The sequence below is a fragment of the Leptopilina heterotoma genome, unplaced genomic scaffold (genome assembly GCF_015476425.1).
Source record: "Leptopilina heterotoma isolate Lh14 unplaced genomic scaffold, ASM1547642v1 Lhet_160, whole genome shotgun sequence".
NCBI lineage: Eukaryota > Metazoa > Arthropoda > Insecta > Hymenoptera > Figitidae > Leptopilina > Leptopilina heterotoma.
In genome coordinates this window covers 175,466-193,888 of record NW_025110875.1, presented here as the reverse complement: position 1 = coordinate 193,888, position 18,423 = coordinate 175,466, and the positions used below count along the sequence as shown (strand labels likewise).

At 22.0% G+C, this 18,423-nt stretch overlaps 1 protein-coding gene across 2 annotated transcripts; it reads right to left on the bottom strand.

Annotated features, from left to right (window-relative positions):
- Positions 1–327: 327 nt before the first annotated feature.
- On the bottom strand, positions 328–17,207 carry LOC122498883 (carnosine N-methyltransferase). Of its 2 annotated transcripts, none has more exons than XM_043606875.1 (7): positions 16,963–17,207; positions 9,302–9,527; positions 6,219–6,376; positions 4,418–4,558; positions 4,153–4,315; positions 3,672–3,905; positions 328–893 (listed from the first exon to the last, which is right to left on the bottom strand). In XM_043606875.1, the coding sequence occupies exons 1-7, from the start codon at positions 17,067–17,069 to the stop codon at positions 729–731; spliced, it is 1,194 nt and encodes a 397-aa protein (XP_043462810.1). In that variant the 5' UTR covers positions 17,070–17,207; the 3' UTR covers positions 328–728. The 2 variants fall into 2 exon arrangements, with proteins under 2 accessions (XP_043462810.1, XP_043462811.1); XM_043606876.1 differs by having other exon boundaries at positions 9,320–9,527; positions 16,963–17,206.
- Between the last annotated feature and the right edge of the window lie 1,216 nt (positions 17,208–18,423).

Below are 18,423 nucleotides of genomic sequence, written 5' to 3'. Positions count from 1 at the left end.
CAATTATTTACAATTTTTTTTTTATAAATTTCTTCGCAATCATTCAATTATTTCCATAAGTAATTCATTTTCATTCGCTGTTTTACTTGTATTGTTTTTTATTTTTCATTTCAAAATTTAAACATTTTATATACAAATTATAGTGTTTATTTTATTTTGTAGTATCAAAAAGCTGCTTAATTATATTTTTATGCTGTTCTGATCAAATATAATTCATTATTTTTTGTTATAAACTTTACATAATTTTACGTCTCTCTGTTAAAAAAAAAAAAAGACGTAATAAAGACACTTAAATTATGAGGAGAATGGTCTCACAAGAAACTCAAATAGCCAACATTATAGGTCTATTATATTAAATCACAAATTTCATATTTAAATATAGAAATCACAAGTCTATATTATTATGTATAAAAAAATGAGTTTCTTTTGACCCTTATTCAAAGTACAAAATTATGTGATGTGTGTGTGTGAGAGAAATAGGAAAAATTCAAATACGAGTAATCAATTAGTAGTTATACAAATGTCAACACTTACATTTGATTTAAAAAAACAACTGAAAATAAGAACACGAAAAATAATGTGAAATCAATGATGAATGAACTTGTTAAAAAGAAAAAGTTGAAATAATAATATTACAGTAAAAAAAATATTTCAAACTCTTAATACAATTACAACAGACTTTCGATTTTTCCTCGCAGGTTGAATATAACACTAAGTATCAAAAATTATTAATTTTCTTGTTCGTGAATTCCGTTGCTATCATTTACTCCATTCATTCCAACTTTATAGTGTCTTTTTGGTTTTCGACATACAAAATAAACACTTTTATATTCATATTGCAGCATACTATTGGGATTTTGGGCGTATCTTGATTTTACGTGTGTTTCTTCTTTCTGCAAATTTACAAATAAAGTAAATTAGTGTTTAAAAGGTAAATTAAAAAAAATTTAAACTCATATTCCTTCTATTAAAAAATATAATAGGGCTGCTACAGACCAGGAAAAAGTTAGGGAAAGTAAAATTTGTCAGAGAATTCAGCAAAAAGTCAGGGATTTTTATTAAAAGAACTGGAAAAACTTTAATGTTTAGAATTTATAAGAAAATTTTCAATTTTTGTGTCTTTTTGATTGACTCAAAAACTATGAAATAATTACAAAGAATTCTAAAAAAAACTTTCAATTTTTTCTATTTTTGACAATAATTTATTTTAAATAACTTAATTCTATTAAAGAACTGCCATGAAGTTATTACTTATAAATCATTTAATGAATTTTTTTTTGAAAAATTTTTATTTCAATTATGTTGAAATTAGTTTCAATTTTTAAAATTTTAAAGCAATTCTTTAAAAGAATTTCAACTATCTTAATAAATATTAAAATTCTCTCCAGAAATTCAATAATTTTCAAAAATTTTATAAAAAAAACTCGTCAACATTTGAATTATCTTTATGAATAGCAAAAATTTTGGCCGCAATTCAATTATATTCAACAATTTTTATAAAATTCAATTATTTTCATAAATAAAAAAATTCATTTCAATAATTCAAATATTTTCAAAATTTATAAAATTCTTCGCAGAAATTCAATTATATTAAAAAAAAACTAAAAAAAAAATTATTTCAATTATCTTTATAAATAAATAGCAAAATTCTTCGACAAAATTAAATTATTTTCAGGAATTTTAATGAAATTTATTGCAAAATTCAATTATTTTCATAAATAAATAAATATTCATCACAAGAATTCAATTATTTTCAAAATTAATAAAATTCTTCGCAGAAATTCAATTATTTTAAAAATACTAAAAAAAAAAAATTGTCAACATTTCAATTATCTTTATAAATAAATAGCAAACTTCTTCGACAAAATTCAATTATTTTCAGGAATTTTAATAAAATTCATTGCAAAATTAAATCATTTTCATAAATAAATATTCATCACAAAAAATTCAATTATTTTCAAAATTAATAAAATTCTTCGACAAAATTCAATTATTTTCAGGAATTTTAATAAAATTCATTGCAAAATTCAATTATTTTCATAAATAAATAAATATTCATCACAAGAATTCAATTATTTTTAAAAGAAATAAAATTGAATTATTTTCAAAAATTTTAATAAAATTCATGTCAAAATTTCAATTATTTTCAAAAATATTTCTTAATTTAATGATTTTCAATATTCTATTTTAATAAAATTTCCTAAAAGAATTCAATTATTAAATAAAAAATTTAATAATATATATATTCTAATATTAAATTATTAAAAAAAAAAATTTTCACTAAAATTCAATTATTAAAAACAGAATTTGCATAATTTTTTCGAAAAAATGAAATTTTAAAAAAATGTTTTAATTATTCTAAGAAATTTAATCATTTTTATAGATAATAAAATTATTCGGAGGAAATCAATTATTTTCATAAATAACAATATTCATCACAAGAATTCAATTATTTTCAAAAGTAATAAAATTTAATTATTTTCAAAAATTTTATAATAAAATTTCCCAAAAGAATTCAATTATTTAAAAACAATTTTGACAAAGTTCTACACGAATATTCAATTATTTTCTGAAGTAAAGAAAATTTTACAGGAATTCAATTATTAAAAATAGAATTTGCATAAATTTCGAAAAAATCAAATGTTTGAAACTTTTTTATAAAATTCAACGCAATAATTCAATTATTTTCATAAATAAAAAAACTCATTGCAGAATTTCAATTGTTTTCAATGCAATTTTAATCCAATTCCTCGAGAAATGTAATTATTCTCAAAAATTTTATTAAAATTCATCGAAAGAATTCAATTATTTAAAAATTTAACATTTGTTTATAAGAATTAAAATATTTTCATAAATAATAAAATTCATAACAAGAATTCAATTATTTTTAATACAATTTTAATTAAATTATTCGAAACAATTGAATTATTTATTTAAATTTTCATAAAATAACTAAAGAAAATTCAATTATTTAAAATTTTTAATGAAATTCGTTGCAAGAATTTAATTATTTTCATAAATAATAAAATTCTTCATGATTTCATTAATTTTTTATACAATTGTAAATGAATTCTTCGAAAAATGTAATTATTTTCAAAAATTTCATTTAAATATTCTTCTAAAGAAATTAAATATGTTTAAAAATTTTCATAAAATTCTTTATAAGTATTCAATTTCAAGAAACATTCAATTATTTGTTTTTGTATTTAAATAATTGAATTCTCGTAGCATTTTCTAATAAAAATTAATTTAAAAATGAATTTCAGTTAAAGTTTTCGATAATAATGGAATTTTTTAAAAGTTTCTAATAATTGCAATTTTTAGAAATAGGTAATCGAATTTTGTAAAGGTTTCAATTAAAAATTTTTGAAAATCTGAATTTTTTTTTACTTTTAATTAAAAAATTCTATGGAACTAATTTTTTTTTAAACTTAATCGAAACTTTTAAAAATTATTTCAAGTTTTTATTTTCTAAAATAAAAAAAAATAAAAATAAAATTTTTTATTTTCTAATTGGAAAAACAAAATTAAAGTTTTGTGACAACCCTGTATAAAAATATAATAAATATTTTATAAATACATATTTTTCAATTTTTTTAACTTTAAAAGTTAAAGAGAAGTTTTGTATTTATTCGATTGGATACAATAAAATTTGATAATAATTCTCTCACCTCCAATTGAAAACCTAAGCCTCTTATAACGTCTTTGACAACTTCGTAACTGGGTTCAATTGAGTCCTCCATTGGCATGTCACTAAAGTGATACAAAAGTGGTCCTAAATTTATCCAAACGCCACCTGGTTTTAAAATTTTATATATTGTTTCAATAAATTGAACAATATTGTTTGCGCAGTCTATGAAAAAACAGGTCGCTACGCAGTCCCAGTTTTCATCTTTCTTGTATACCTGAGAAAGAATTTCAACCTTTAGTTTTGATTTTTAAAATCCTTTTCAAAAATTGCATAAAACTAAACATTAAAATAAATAAAATACAGTTTTTTATTATAAAAAATTACTGTAGAAAAACTAATTTTTAAAAAACGATTCAAAATTTTTTTTGTAAACGGTTAATGAAAAACCGTTTTTTCATTATAATAAAAATTAATTTTTCTACAGAAATTTTTAAGTAACTATTTTTGTTTAGAATGTTTACCTCGAGGAAATCTCCGGCAGTCATAGAAAATTGTACATTTTCAGGCAGATCACTAGGATTAACGTCGGGAAAAAAGACAGCTTGCGTTTGATGTTCGGGTTTTAAATTATTCATGTACTGATGTACCCATGGATGTACTTTAAAAGAATTTATATCTCTACATCTACAATCAAAAGTATTGTACTTGAATTTTGCTATTAGCGACAAAAATAAGTATAAAGTGAATTTAAAAAAAAAGAAAATTAAAAAAATCACAGTAGCTTACTTGTTGAGTACGAAGTGAGACGCAAACAGCATGAATAATGAAAATTCATTTCCCTGACACGTATATCCACGTCTTGCAATTTCATAAGCCAGCCTACCGAGACCAGCACCAGGTACCAAAACTTGCACTTCAGAAGGTGTACTGGAAATTTACCTATTATTTGATATTCTTCTTTACTGTAATTCACACATTCGTATCCATTCACCGCCGATATTTTTTTAACATTAAAATACTTTCTGTATTTTTTTTAAATATCTAGCATAACTTCACGCGCGTGAAAATTTCAAGGCTCTTAGTTACAAAAGCTTTCTTCTTGAAATTTAATGAAAATTCATTATTTTTTTAAAAATAGAAACAATTTTTCGAAATTTACAAAATAATAATAATTTTGAAAACTTCAAAAATACGATTCTATTTCCAACTGCAGTTTTTAAAAGTAATAAAATTAAATTCTTTTAAATATAATATTCATTTCAATGAAAAAAAAAACTTTTAATTGTCTTATTTTTAAAATTTAATTTTTTTTTTGTAATTTATTAATGAAAATTATTTCATTTTTTAAAAACTATAATTTTTCTAATAGTTTTTCTTTTAAATTTAAAAAAAATTAAGAACTTTCAATTACCACTGGAACATTTCTCGTAATAAGTTTAATTCTAATTTTTTTTTTTAAATTCAATATTATTTCTAAATTTTCAATTAGAAATTCTTCAAAAATACGATTATTTTTCAAAATAATTTTTAAAAGTAAATCAATAAAATGCATTAAAATATAAAATTTATTTCAATGAAATTTGACAAAATTTTCAATATTGTTTTAATTTTTTAAAAATTTTTTCGAAAATAAAATTATTTAAAAAAAAATTTAATTACATTTTTTCAAGAAACAACATTTTTCGGAATTTCTAAATTAAATTATTCAAAACTTCAATACTTTTTGTTGAACAAAAATTTTAAAACTTATTCTTAATTATTTTTTCATTAATTAATAATTAAGATTTCAAATATAATTACAATGAAAAACCTATTTAAATTTAATTATTTTTAAAAATTGCAAATGCAATTCTTTCAAAATTCAATTATTTTTTTTTAGAATTTTTGAATAAAATTATTCAAGACTTTAAGAATTTTTTAAGAAAAATAATGTAATTAATAATTTTTTTTTAAAACAAATAATTAATTATTTTTATACTTTCGCTTCCCTTAAATTTTCAAAGAATTTAGTTTTAAAATCTTTTAAAATTTAATTAATTCCTAACATTTCCATTTTAACGCTTTAAATATTTAATTATTTTCTAAAATTTTAACTGAAAATAATTTTTAACAATCCCTATCAGAATTCAACTAACGATAATTGATTTATTTAAATAATATAATTTTTGTAAATTCATAAAATAATGTATTCTTTGAAATATAAAATTCATTTTTAGTGAAATTTGAGAAAATTTCCTTTTTTTCAATTATTTAAAATTATTTTCGGGAATTCAACTATTTTCTAAAAAATTTTAATTACGACTTTTTAAAAAACCTAATTTTTTCAGAATTTCTAAATTCTAAATCTTTTGATTAGTCAGTTTCAAAATTCGCTCTCAAATATTTCTGTCAATTGTTCGTTCGGTCATTTAGAATTTCGAACCAAATGTCAATTCAATGTTCAAAATGATTTAAAATTCAAACTGTACTGAATTTCATTTTTGAATTTTTGCGAAATTCGGGTGAAAGAAGTAAAAAATTTTCCATTAAAATAAATAAAAAAAAGTATTAACATTAAAATTTTTATTAAAAATATTTAAAATCATACCAATAGTCCAATGGAAACTGCATTAAAATTTCATCTACAATTGGTTGATAACAAGCATTTCTCTCATCAGTTCCTTCTGTACTCCAATCACGTACTAATTGCTTAATTGTTGCTTGAACTTTTTCCTGATCAGCCGTTATTGGTCTGGCACTTAATGTCTAGAAATATGTAATTTTAAATTTAGGACTAAAAAAAAAATTGGTGGAAAAAATTTACTTTTTTATCTACAGCAACTGTATAAAGGATTTAGTATAAATAAGTAGTTTTTAGTTTTGAAACAAATGACACCTAAATTTCTTCAAACTAACAAATACTAACATTTTAAAAACAACAGATTTTCAAAATGAAAAACAAAATTTTTCTAAATTTTGTAAATTTGTATTTAAAAAATATTCAATATACGGTTTTAAAATATCATGCGGACGCTTAAATAGACAAACAAAAATCCCATAGATTTCAAACATTTTTTCCAGTCAAGAAGAAAAAAAAAATTCCAAGTGTTCTACATAGTTAGAAAGGAACAAATTTTTTTTTCGATTTTTCTTAACGATGCGGTGCTTTTCTCCCTCTAATTTTGTCCAGTGCTTCACAAGCAATATTAAAATGAAGTAAAATTTTTTGTCACAGAATACAAAACTGGAGGGTAATGTTAATTAAAATCAAAGAAAAAAATTGTTTTTAATTCATTTTTCAATATACCGGGTGTTCAAAAATTATAATTTTTCATGCGTTTCTAACAATTATTTAAAAGAAAATATTTTAAGTTATTTAATAGATTGTATACTTTTCGAACATCTCATTTTAAAAGTTATTACGGAAATTATGCGTACACCAAATTTTTATTGACAGAAAAAATTAATTTTTTCAAAAATTAAAAAAAAATTTCACATCAATGGTAGTAAAACATTCTTGTCATTGTCTTTTTAACAAAATAATATAGAGAATTTAATGATCAAAAATACTTTCAAACTGTATTTTTTGGTCAAAAATGAAAAATTGACTAATTTTCAAAATTTTACGAGGCCTTCAATATTAAATTGGATGTAAAATTAAAAATTAGTAAAAAAAAAATTAGAAAAAATTAAAATTGAAAAAAAATTAAAAATTAAAAAAAAAATTTGTTACTCGAGGTTTTTTTTGAAGTTGTTAATTACAAATTTTATATTCGATAATAATGTTTTTTAATTTTCTTCTCTCAAAAATAAGTATAAAATTAATATTTCTCGACAATTTAAAAAAATTACTTTTAATTGAAAATCAGAAGTTCTGAAAACTCATAATTAAGAACTTTAGAGAATTTAATAGTTTTTAAAAAATATTATTCAACATATTGGATATTTGGATTTGTCATTTTTAATTCTTCAAAAGTGACTTTAAACTCATGATTAGTGACCGAAACTAGTCCTAAAGCTAAAGGTCAAGAATCAAAATAATTTAGTTATTTTTTCTTAAAAATTCATGGATTTTAAAATCCATCTGTAATTTTTTGGAAAATAGGTTTTTGTATCGACAAAAAAATTTCCAAATAAAAAAAATTCATTTTTACTATTTTTGAAGCATTTTTTTTAAAAAAAAAAACATTATTTTTAGGTTAAAAATGCTAAAAGAATACAATTTTTTATATGGAAATTCATTTCTTTATTTTTCAAACTAATTTGAAATCATAATTTTAACATATTTTTTTATATTTTATATTTTTTACTTTAAAAAATAATTTTATAATATTTTTTTCATATTTTAAAAAAATATGATTTGAAATTAGAAAAATAAACAAATGAATTTCTAAATAAAAAAATTTAATAATAATGGTATTTTTTTTAGCATTTTTAACCTAAAAACAATGTTTTTTTCAAAAAGAAAAAAAATGCTGCAAAATTAAAGTAAAAATTAATTTTTTTCATTCGGCAATTTTTTTGTGGATACAAAAAGCATATTTTCTACAAAATTACGGATGAATTTTAAAATTTATCAATTTTTGAGAAAAATAAAAATTCAAAAAGGGTCAAAATATTTTCTGATCATTGAATTCCTCTCGTAAAAAATTACTATATAAATAATTTTATAGAAAATTTAAATCATTTTCTTGATATAGTTTAAAATAAAGCCCAACCCTTCCTTTAAGACATTGTCCGCCATATTGGAACCGCCATTTTGAATTTTGAAAGTCGATCCCCTCTCTGCATTTTCATTTAAAAAATTACGAACATAACCTAGAATTTTTTGCTTTTTAGGTACCTTTCTTCGGAGCGTGTCACATATAATATAAAAATAAAAATATAATTCATATTAAATTATTATTAAAATGGTTGTATCTTGATCCAATTGAGGCTAAATTTAATAAACTTTTAAATGATTTCGGTTTTGTAGTTTTAACTACAATTTGAACAGAAATATTTGAATTCAAAATGAAGTAAACGCTTACCATTAAATTTATCCAAATTATTATTTAACCCTTTTGTGCCCAATGGAAACCCAGAGATTGGATTTTATTAAACTTATTACTCAGGAGTTTTTGGGGTCGCTGATTACGAATTTTAAGTCGGATTTTCAACATTTTTAAAATCCAAAATGACGGATCTAATATGGCGGTTATTTTTTTAAAATTGCTCAAATTTGCATAATACTTGTTTGTCAGGGGTTTTCGGGGTCGCTGATTACGAATTTGAAGTCAGATTTAAAAAATTCAAAATAGTGACCCCGAAAACCCCCGAATAACAAGTTTCAAGAGAATTTGAGCAAATTTGAAAAAAATATCCACCATTTTGAATTTTGAAATCTGGCTTTAGATTCGTAATCAGCGACCCCGTTAATATACGATAAACAATTTTTTCTGAAATAATAAAAATGAAGTGTTTGCAAAATTATCGGCAGTAATGCATATGTTTAGTGTGTTTGTAACTACTTTAGTCAAATCTTTTTTGTGTTAAAAGAAATAATAAAATAGAGAAGAAAAAAAAAGTGGTTCTAGCAAACTAAACCTGAAGGTAAGTAGGTTTATTTTAAAAAAAGAAAATATCCAAATTCCACTCTAAAATAGGAGATCTATTGATAAATATAAAGAAGAAAGTTATCATGCTACACACCAGATTAACTTTTCTTACACTCTCGTTATCTGTGCTGGCTGGATTCACGTTCTCAAATATGTGCGCCACATCCTTAATTATTAGTTTTATTATGTCGTCATTATTTTCAATACAGCGTTTCACTTCTTGCAGGTGATCTCGATATTTTGATAGTAATTTTTGATGATGAGTTGGTAAAGAGAGAAGATAGTTTTCAGTCTTCTTCACTCGTTGTAAAGAGTGTGGTCTGTGAAAATGACACAGAATAATTTTATTTTTTTCGAAATTAAAACCTTTATTAAATTGCGTATCGATTTCTCAAAGTGGATTTTTAAAATAAACCATTTCTAAAATCTTTTACTTGTTTAAAAAATCAAAAAAAAAAAAATTTTTTTTCATACAAGGGATAATTTTTGCAAAATCCTCAATATTTATTACTAAACGGGCATAAGAGAAGCTTCTCAAAAAAATTTTTTATCAATAAAAAATTAATTAAAAATGATTTTTATTTGTTATAAACAATTTAATGCAGAAAAATTTTTTTGTTTTATTTTTTCTATATTTTGTTTTTTTCGGGTAATGTTTATTTTTTTACAAAGTATATTTAATAAGAAAACTTATGAAAATATTAAAGAAAAATTCATAATAATTTGATATTATTTAATTAATTTTTATAATAATGAATAAAAATAAGCTTTTATTCCACTTTGAAGTAGAATAGTTTAAAACCCATCAATCTTAGTTAACAAATGTATAACTTTGTTAATTTGTCACATAAAGTATTGAATTCTTTTATAAAATATTTCTAGAAGAATTCAATTATAGTTAGGGGAGAGTAGGCTACATTGAACCAGCGTCAACAGTGAACCACTTGAATTTTCTGAGAAATGACTGAGTGAAATTTTTTCTTATTTAATATATAAGTTAGTTTTACTGAAACAAACTATGTCCAAAAATTTCGGGCACGTAGGTTTATTATTTACAAAGAAAAACTAAAAAAACTGTTTTTCACGTACAAAACAAAAAATCTGGTGGAATTATAATGACGTTTTTTTATTGAAATAGGAAGTTTTAAAAATTAGTAAACTTGCGATTTATTTCGCTTAGGGTGTCAACTTCAATATTCCGATGTGATAAAGAACTTTAAATCTTACACAAATTTATTATAAACAATTTTTGTTGTGAATGTCATGTGAATACAGTGAGTGCGGCATCATTGAACCACCCAAAAAAGCAAAGAATTTTCAATTTTAAGAGTTGTAAAGTTGTCTGCTCTACTAATTAGTAAGAAAAATACTGGAAGACATGCTTTCATCACAATTGTGAACGAGATAAACTCAAACTGTCACTTTACCTACCTAACCTGACATTAAAATACATTAATCTCCTATATTAACAAGTAATAACAATTAAATAACAATTTTCTATTTTTTTGAGTGGAAAATAACATTTTTTACAATGTGTAAGTGGAAATATTATTTTTGAAGTAAATTGTAGTGTTTTATTAGAGGTGGTTCAATGTAGACACACATCCTTCAAAATAAGAAAAGTGTGACTTGTTAGAAAAAAATTTAATTTTATTATTTAATCATAATAATTTGTGTTTGTAACGTGTGTATTAACTAAAGGAGTACTTCAGCTTAATTTTCATACAAAAACCTGATCGAAATTAGTAAAATTTTATTAGTTCTTGGACTTTCAGGGTTGCTACAGAAGTCTGTTTTTAAATTTCCATGACTTTTCCAGGTTTTCCAGTACCAAATCTGATAAATTTCCAGGTCACCTTTTGAACATTATATAAATTAGAATTTTTCTGTATTATAAAAATATTCACGTTAGATTATCTCTATTTGATTATTAAAGCACAGACAGGGTGTCTACTGAAAATATGACTTAAAATTCCAGGACATTCCAGGACAGATTTTTTAATTTTCTAGGACATTTACATGTGTAATATTATTTCATATTACGATTAACATAATTTAAATTAACCTACTTGAACAAAAATATTAATTTTATTATAAAAAGAGTTAAAAATCAATATTATATAATATAGATATCAGATTCTTTAATCAAACGACAAATTAAAATTATTTTTTGATGGATCAAAAAAATTATTTTTTTAAATTTGAGTAAAATTTTTAAATTATTGAATATTTAAAAGCAAAATATGGAAAATTCAAGGATATTTCAGGACATTTCCAGGAATTCCAGGACATCATTTTTTAAAAGAAAAAATGTAGTAAAAAATATTAAGTGGAATAAAATTCCAGGCATTTCAAATTTCCATGACATTTCCAGGTATTCCAGACCTTTTTTTAAAAAATCCCTGACTTTTCCAGGTATTCCAGACCTTTTTTAAAAAATCCCTGACTTTTCCAGGTTTTCCAGGTTTTCCAGGTTCTGTAGCAACCCTGTTTATAAAATACCCGGTTCAATGTAGCCTACCCTCCCCTATAGTTTCGTAAAAAAATTATTGATTGTATATAAAAGTATGTAGCTATCGAAAAATTAAATTTGAGGACTAAAAAAACTCGTTTTAGTCGATTCACTAAACACACAAAAATTTGATTCTGTATTTTCCTCATTTCCATAGAAAATATTCACTTTTTTTCTTATCCTGGTAATAACTTCAATTCTAAATTTTTATAAAATTCAAAATAAATTTAAAACTATGAAAAAATGGTTTTTTAATCATAAAATTCAATTATTTCCCAAGCTTTTAGTTGGAATTCATCAAAAATTCGATTATACATATCTAAAAGTAATTTCTAAAAGTAAAAAAAAGTAATTTTTTAAAATATATAAAATGTATTATAATTAAATTTGATTTTCTAGTTAAGTGGAAATTTAAATAAATATTAATTTTTACAAAAATTTAACCACATTGAAGAAAGTAAAAAAAAAATTTAAGACTAATTTTTTCATAATTTTTAAATTAAATTATTTGTACTTGAATAATTTTTGTTAAATCTTAATTTTAATGTAAAAGCTTTTGAAAATTTATAAATATTTCTAAAAATTCCTACTATAACGAATTTAATATTGAATTATAATCTAAAATTCATTTTTATTTATTTTTATATTAATTCTCATTAAAAAGTTCCAGAAGAATTCAATTATTTAAATGCAAAAATAAATAATTGATAGAATTATGATTTCTCAGAATTAAATACTTATAAAGAGTGTTATGAAAATTTTTTAAAATACATATATTTGATTTCTTTACAAGAATTTTAATAAAACTTTTGAAAATAATTATAATTACATTTTTCGAAGAACTCAATTTAAAAGGTATTAAAAATAATTGAAATCATGTGAAGAATTTGAATATTTATTATGCAAATAATTGAATTCTTGCAACGAATTTCAGTTAATTTTTTTTAAATAATTGAATTTTTTTAAATCATTTTATGAAAATTTAAAAGAATAATTCAATTATTTTGAATAATTTAATTAAAATTGTATTAAAAATAATTGAAATCATGTGAAGAATTTGAATATTTATTATGCAAATAATTGAATCCTTGCAACGAATTTCAGTTAATTTTTTTTAAATAATTGAATTTTTTTAAATCATTTTATGAAAATTTAAAAGAATAATTCAATTGTTTCCAATAATTTAATTAAAATTGTATTAAAAGTAATTGAATTCTTGCGATGAATTTTATTAGTTCTGCAAATAATTGAATTCTTATAAACAAATGTTATCAAAAGTTCAGAAAATAATTAATTATTTCTTTCATATAGATTTTCATTAAAATATTTTAAATTGATTTCTTTCGAAAAATGTTCTTGAAAACTATTTTAAATAATTGAATTCCTATGAAAGTTTTATTATTCACGATATTAAATAAATTTTTTCGGTGAATTTTCTTAATTTTTTTCTAAAATAAATAGAATTCTTTTCAGCAATTTTATTTGAATAGTAGATACTGAAAATATTTGAATTTCAGTGAAGAATTTCATTATTTGTAAAAATAATTTAATTCCTGCAACAAATATTAATTTTTTTTAAATAATTGATAATTAATTTAAATAATTTAATTAATCAATTTTTTTTTAATAGTTTCCAAGAAGAATTTTATTAAAATTTTTGAGAATAATTTTTTCATTTCAACTATTAGCGGATTTAAAGTACTGAAAATTTTTGAAAAATTAAAGAAAAAAGTAGCTTTTAAAGTGACAAATTTAAAAAAAGTTTCCAAATAGTATCTAATCGTAAAAAATGTAGTAAGTAGTAGGTTTTAGTAGATGAGTGCGAAGCCATTAACTATCTATTTATTTATTTATTATTATTTATTAAAAATAAACAAGACAATAATCTTTTGTACAATAATATTATTAAGTAGTAGAATTTATCACTCGGTAAAAGATAATATTAATTGTCAAGAAATTTATCAATCCTAATTAATTAATAATTAATTAATTAATTTTTATTTTTTTTTAAATTGACTTAAGTCAACGTAAGCCGGTTGTGTTGTTCGCACAAAATCTAAATTAATTTGCGTTTTCTGATGAGGACAGCAGGGCTGTCGAAACGTAAAATTGAGTTTTAATATTTATTTAATATTTGACTTGGAGGATTGATAAATTTCTTGACAATTAATATAATATTATTAGTTTTCTCGCGTAAGATTTTTCTTTTTTGGAGTTTATTTTCGAAAAAGTAATTTATCTTTACTTTTTTAAATTATTTTATCAAGAATTTTTTCCCGGTTTTTTTTATTCTTTAATTGAGGCTCCGGATCTTAAAAGGGCACACGCGCGAACACACGGCAAATAATTTGGCCCCTGGAGATAAAATTTTGAAGTTGTTCAAAATGAATTTTAAATTATTGTTTCTTATACAGAATTTCAAGGCGAAACTTTTTTTCTAATAAAAATTTTTTATATAATTTCTCGTTTTCACGTAAATTGAAAAAAACGTGATTTTTTAAGTTAAGAAATTTTAATGAATTTTTGACTTCAACTCGTGACTACTTCGTTAAATATTAATATTTTTCCACAAAAATTACACACAATATTCTTCAAACTATTCCAAGAGTGAAACAATATTTGGAAATTTAAAAAAAAATTGTATGTCAAAGTAAATAATTATTTAAATAATTTTGTCGGAAAAATGATTCTCCTATTTTCAATTGAAAAAGTTGAGTGACGAATTTTCGTTTTCGGAAAACTTTCAGCGACAAAAATGTTCATTAATATGTTAGTAAGTTTTTTGGAAAATATCTCGCCATTTGATAATAAATTAAAGACAATAGAGCAATTTTAACATCGTCGCGCTCTGCTGTAAAATTGCGGCGTGGCGGCACACGTGTAGCATGGCCGCCATTACAAGACCAATGTATATATAGTTAGACATTGTTTACGTTTACAGCAGAGCGCGACGATGTTAAAATTGCTCTATTGTCTTTAATTTATTATCAAATGGCGAGATATTTTCCAAAAAACTTCCTAACATATTAATGAACATTTTTGTCGCTAAAAGTTTTCTGAAAACGAAAATTCGTCACTCAACTTTTTCAATTGAAAATAGGAGAATCATTTTTCCGACAAAATTATTTAAATAATTATTTACTTTGACATACAATTTTTTTTTAAATATCCAAATATTGTTTCACTCTTGGAATAGTTTGAAGAATATTGTGTGTAAATTTCGTGGAAAAATATTAATATTTAACGAAGTAGTCACGAGTTGAAGTCAAAAATTCATTAAAATTTCTTAACTCAAAAAATCACGTTTTTTTCAATTTACGTGAAAACGAGAAATTATATAAAAAAATTTTATTAGAAAAAAAGTTTCGCCTTGAAATTCTGTACAAGAAACAATAATTTAAAATTTATTTTGAACAACTTCAAAATTTTATCTCCAGGGGCCAACTTATTTGCCGTGTGCTCGCGCGTGTGCCCTTTTAAGATCCGGAGCCTCAATTGTGATCTCAGTATAAGTAATAAATATTGCACAATTCTTTCAGCATCTATTCAAACATAAAATAATATAAATAATTTGTTTGAACAATTGTTTAAATATTTCATTTCATTTTGTATATAAGAAAACTTTGGAACTTTTTGGCTAAAAAATATTGCAAAATTTAAAAATAAAACTAAAACTATAATAATACCTAATAATATAAATTTTCTTATGCAGAATAATTATTTTTTATAAATTAGCATAATTTTTAACTTTGCGAAATTGGAAGTAATGTAATTGTTAAAAAATAAAATATATAATTATTTCTCATAATTTTTATGAAATCTAATTATTATTTGGAATAATTACTGTTTTACATATTTTTTAAATAACCAAAATTTAAAATTCTCGAGCTATTATTTTACATAATTTTAATTTAATGAAAGTTTTATTTCTTATAATTTTTATTGCACAGAATTATTATTTAATATAATGTATTATTGAGTTAAAAGCTTATCGGTCGTGTTTTTTTAAAAAAAGTCAAAATTCATTTTTTTTTTATTTTTAAAAATCTTCTTAACTTTATTCGGTATATTAATTTTTTTAAAAAAATTTTCTAAGAAATTCTTTTCTGTTTTTTAGTCCTGAAGATGGGTCGGTACCGACCCAAAACGACGACACTTTAGTTAATAAAAAAATTTTTTAAAATAAAAAAAGTGAATTTTTACTTTTTTAAAAAAAATACGACCGATAAGCCTTTTACTCAATAATACATAATTAATAAACGGTCACGAACTTCAAGTATATATTTAATATAATGCTTATTTCATAAACTTTTCATATATCTTAATTTTCATGCCACCGAATACCTGATTCGCAGAATATTTTACGAATTAACAATAGATTTTCATTGATTTAATAGTAGATTTTCATTAATTCGTTGAATATTCTGTGAATCACGTATTCGGTGATATAAAAATAAAGCCGTATTAAAAGCTCAGAAAATAAACATTATATTAAGTAATAATTCTATGCAATAAAAATTATAAGAAATAAAACTTTCATTAAATTAAAATTATGTAAAATAATAATTCGATGATTTAAATTTCCGTTATTTAAAAAATATTTTAAAAAATAATTATTTCAAATAATTAGATTTCATAAAAATTATAAAAAATAAATATTTTATTTTTAACAATTATATTACTTTCCATAGTGCTGTTATTTTGTTTGGATTTATAATTTTTAGTGCGATATATTACTTTCGATTTCATAAGTTTAAAAATTTTAGAATTTATAATTAGATTCCATAGAAATTAGGAAAAATAATTATTGTACTTGAAAAATTTATTATACATACAATTTCATAGTGTGAAATTTATTGTAATTAATTCTAAGTAATTACAATACTCAGAAAATCAATAAAAACAATTTCGATTAAAAATAAATTATAACAAATATCTATTCTCAATATTGTAATAAAAATTTAAACTAATTAGAATTTTTTAAAATTATTTACATTCTTTCTGTAAATCTGAAAATTATAATAATAATCGAGAAGATTTATCTCGTTGAATATAATAAAAGACGATGCAAATGTATACATAGTAACTCCAGAGCGAAAATTATACAAAAAAAAATGATAGAAATTAAATTTGTTATTGAATATAAAAGTATTTGTTTTCATTAAATACTTATAAAAAAGACATTTATGTAATAATATATAAAATAAAATGAAAAAATAAATAAAAATGTATTTATCACTCACTTATAATATTTGAATGCAGAAACAATACGCTGAAAATGTTTTCGTTCCTCTTCATCCTCGTATGTGTCATTTTTTTTTATTGAATATGCATTCAAACCCGATTCCATTATTATACCTAAAAATCTCTGTCATATAAAATTTACGAAAAAATTTTTCGTTTGTTTTCGTCACATTTAATATTAAAAAAAAAATTTATAACCCTCTTCTCTAGACCTTGATGTACCTATTCTATAGAAATCTCACATATAAAGGAAGTTGAGAGATAAATAAATCTCTGCATTTTCAGTAGCTTTTAAATACAGAATTAATCGTTAGATACGTTAAGTTACTGTATTTTACTGTTTTATATGGAAGAACCTCCGAAATGCGTTATTTATTTCAGGGTGCAGTCGAGCCGAAAGCAGAGTCTGTTCCGCAAAATGAAAAGAGCATAACAACTATTAAGTCGAATTCACAACGAATTGCAACCATAATTTCTTTTGAAACGAATTGTAAATTGAACATCAAATTTTCAAATATTATAATTTTCTGGTTTTATAAAGACTATTATAAACTATTTATAAATTGGGAATAATAATAAATTGAGAATAATAATAATAATAATAATTGGGAATAATAGAGGAAAAATTGTAGAGTAGATTTTGGCATTATTTTATGAAAATTGAGCAATTATAAATAAATTATTGATATGTAAAGTGACAAAGAACTATCTAGTGAATAGTGTGTTTTAAGGTTTTTGTCGCGTCGATTCGTTTTTCGTCAATTTTTTTGGGACGCATGAATATTCCCCACATGGAACTTGCAACAATTTTTGTGGTATAGTTAACTAATGATGAGTTATCTAATGATAAACCACCATTTTTACGTTTTCTCGATTTCAAAACACAAGCCTCACCAACATTTTGCCCGTCACTAAAAATATGTAAATTTAAGAAATGAATAAATAATATAAATAAATAATTAAATTAAATTAATTTATAATTTAACGGTGTTCGACGGTCTCTGAAATTTCTAGATTACATTCGACAAACTGCTATCACCCAACAAATACGGCACTGCTTGGTTTAAATGACGTGAAATTGGTAAACAATCATTTTCAAACGAGTTTTTCTCTGCACACAAGCACTTTTTGCAAAATATTTTGGATTTAGGTAATTAAGAAGATTTTTGTCATTAATTCGGATTCAGATTTTGCAAAAAGTGCTTGTGTGCAGAGAAAAACTCGTTCGAAAATGATTGTTTACCAATTTCACGTCATTTAAACCAGGCAGTACCGTTTTTGTAGGGCGAAAAGTGTAGGTCGCTCATAACCTACAAATTTCAGAGACCATCGAACGCTCTTAAGAACTTTTTATTTGCTTCAGCGATTTGTGTAGTTGAATCTTGATCTCCTGCAATTTCCATTTTTCAAAATTATTTGAAAATGAAATATTTATTTAGTAAACATTAAAAAATCCACAA

Coding starts and splice junctions, on each gene's coding strand:
- LOC122498883 (XM_043606875.1), bottom strand. CDS start 17,069: ATGGAATCGGGTTTGAATGCATATTCAATAAAAAAAAATGACACATAC. Junction 6,377..9,301: donor GTGTAAGAAAAGTTAATCTG/GTGTGTAGCATG, acceptor ACATATTTCTAG/ACATTAAGTGCCAGACCAAT. Junction 4,559..6,218: donor CAGTTTCCATTGGACTATTG/GTATGATTTTAA, acceptor GTAAATTTCCAG/TACACCTTCTGAAGTGCAAG.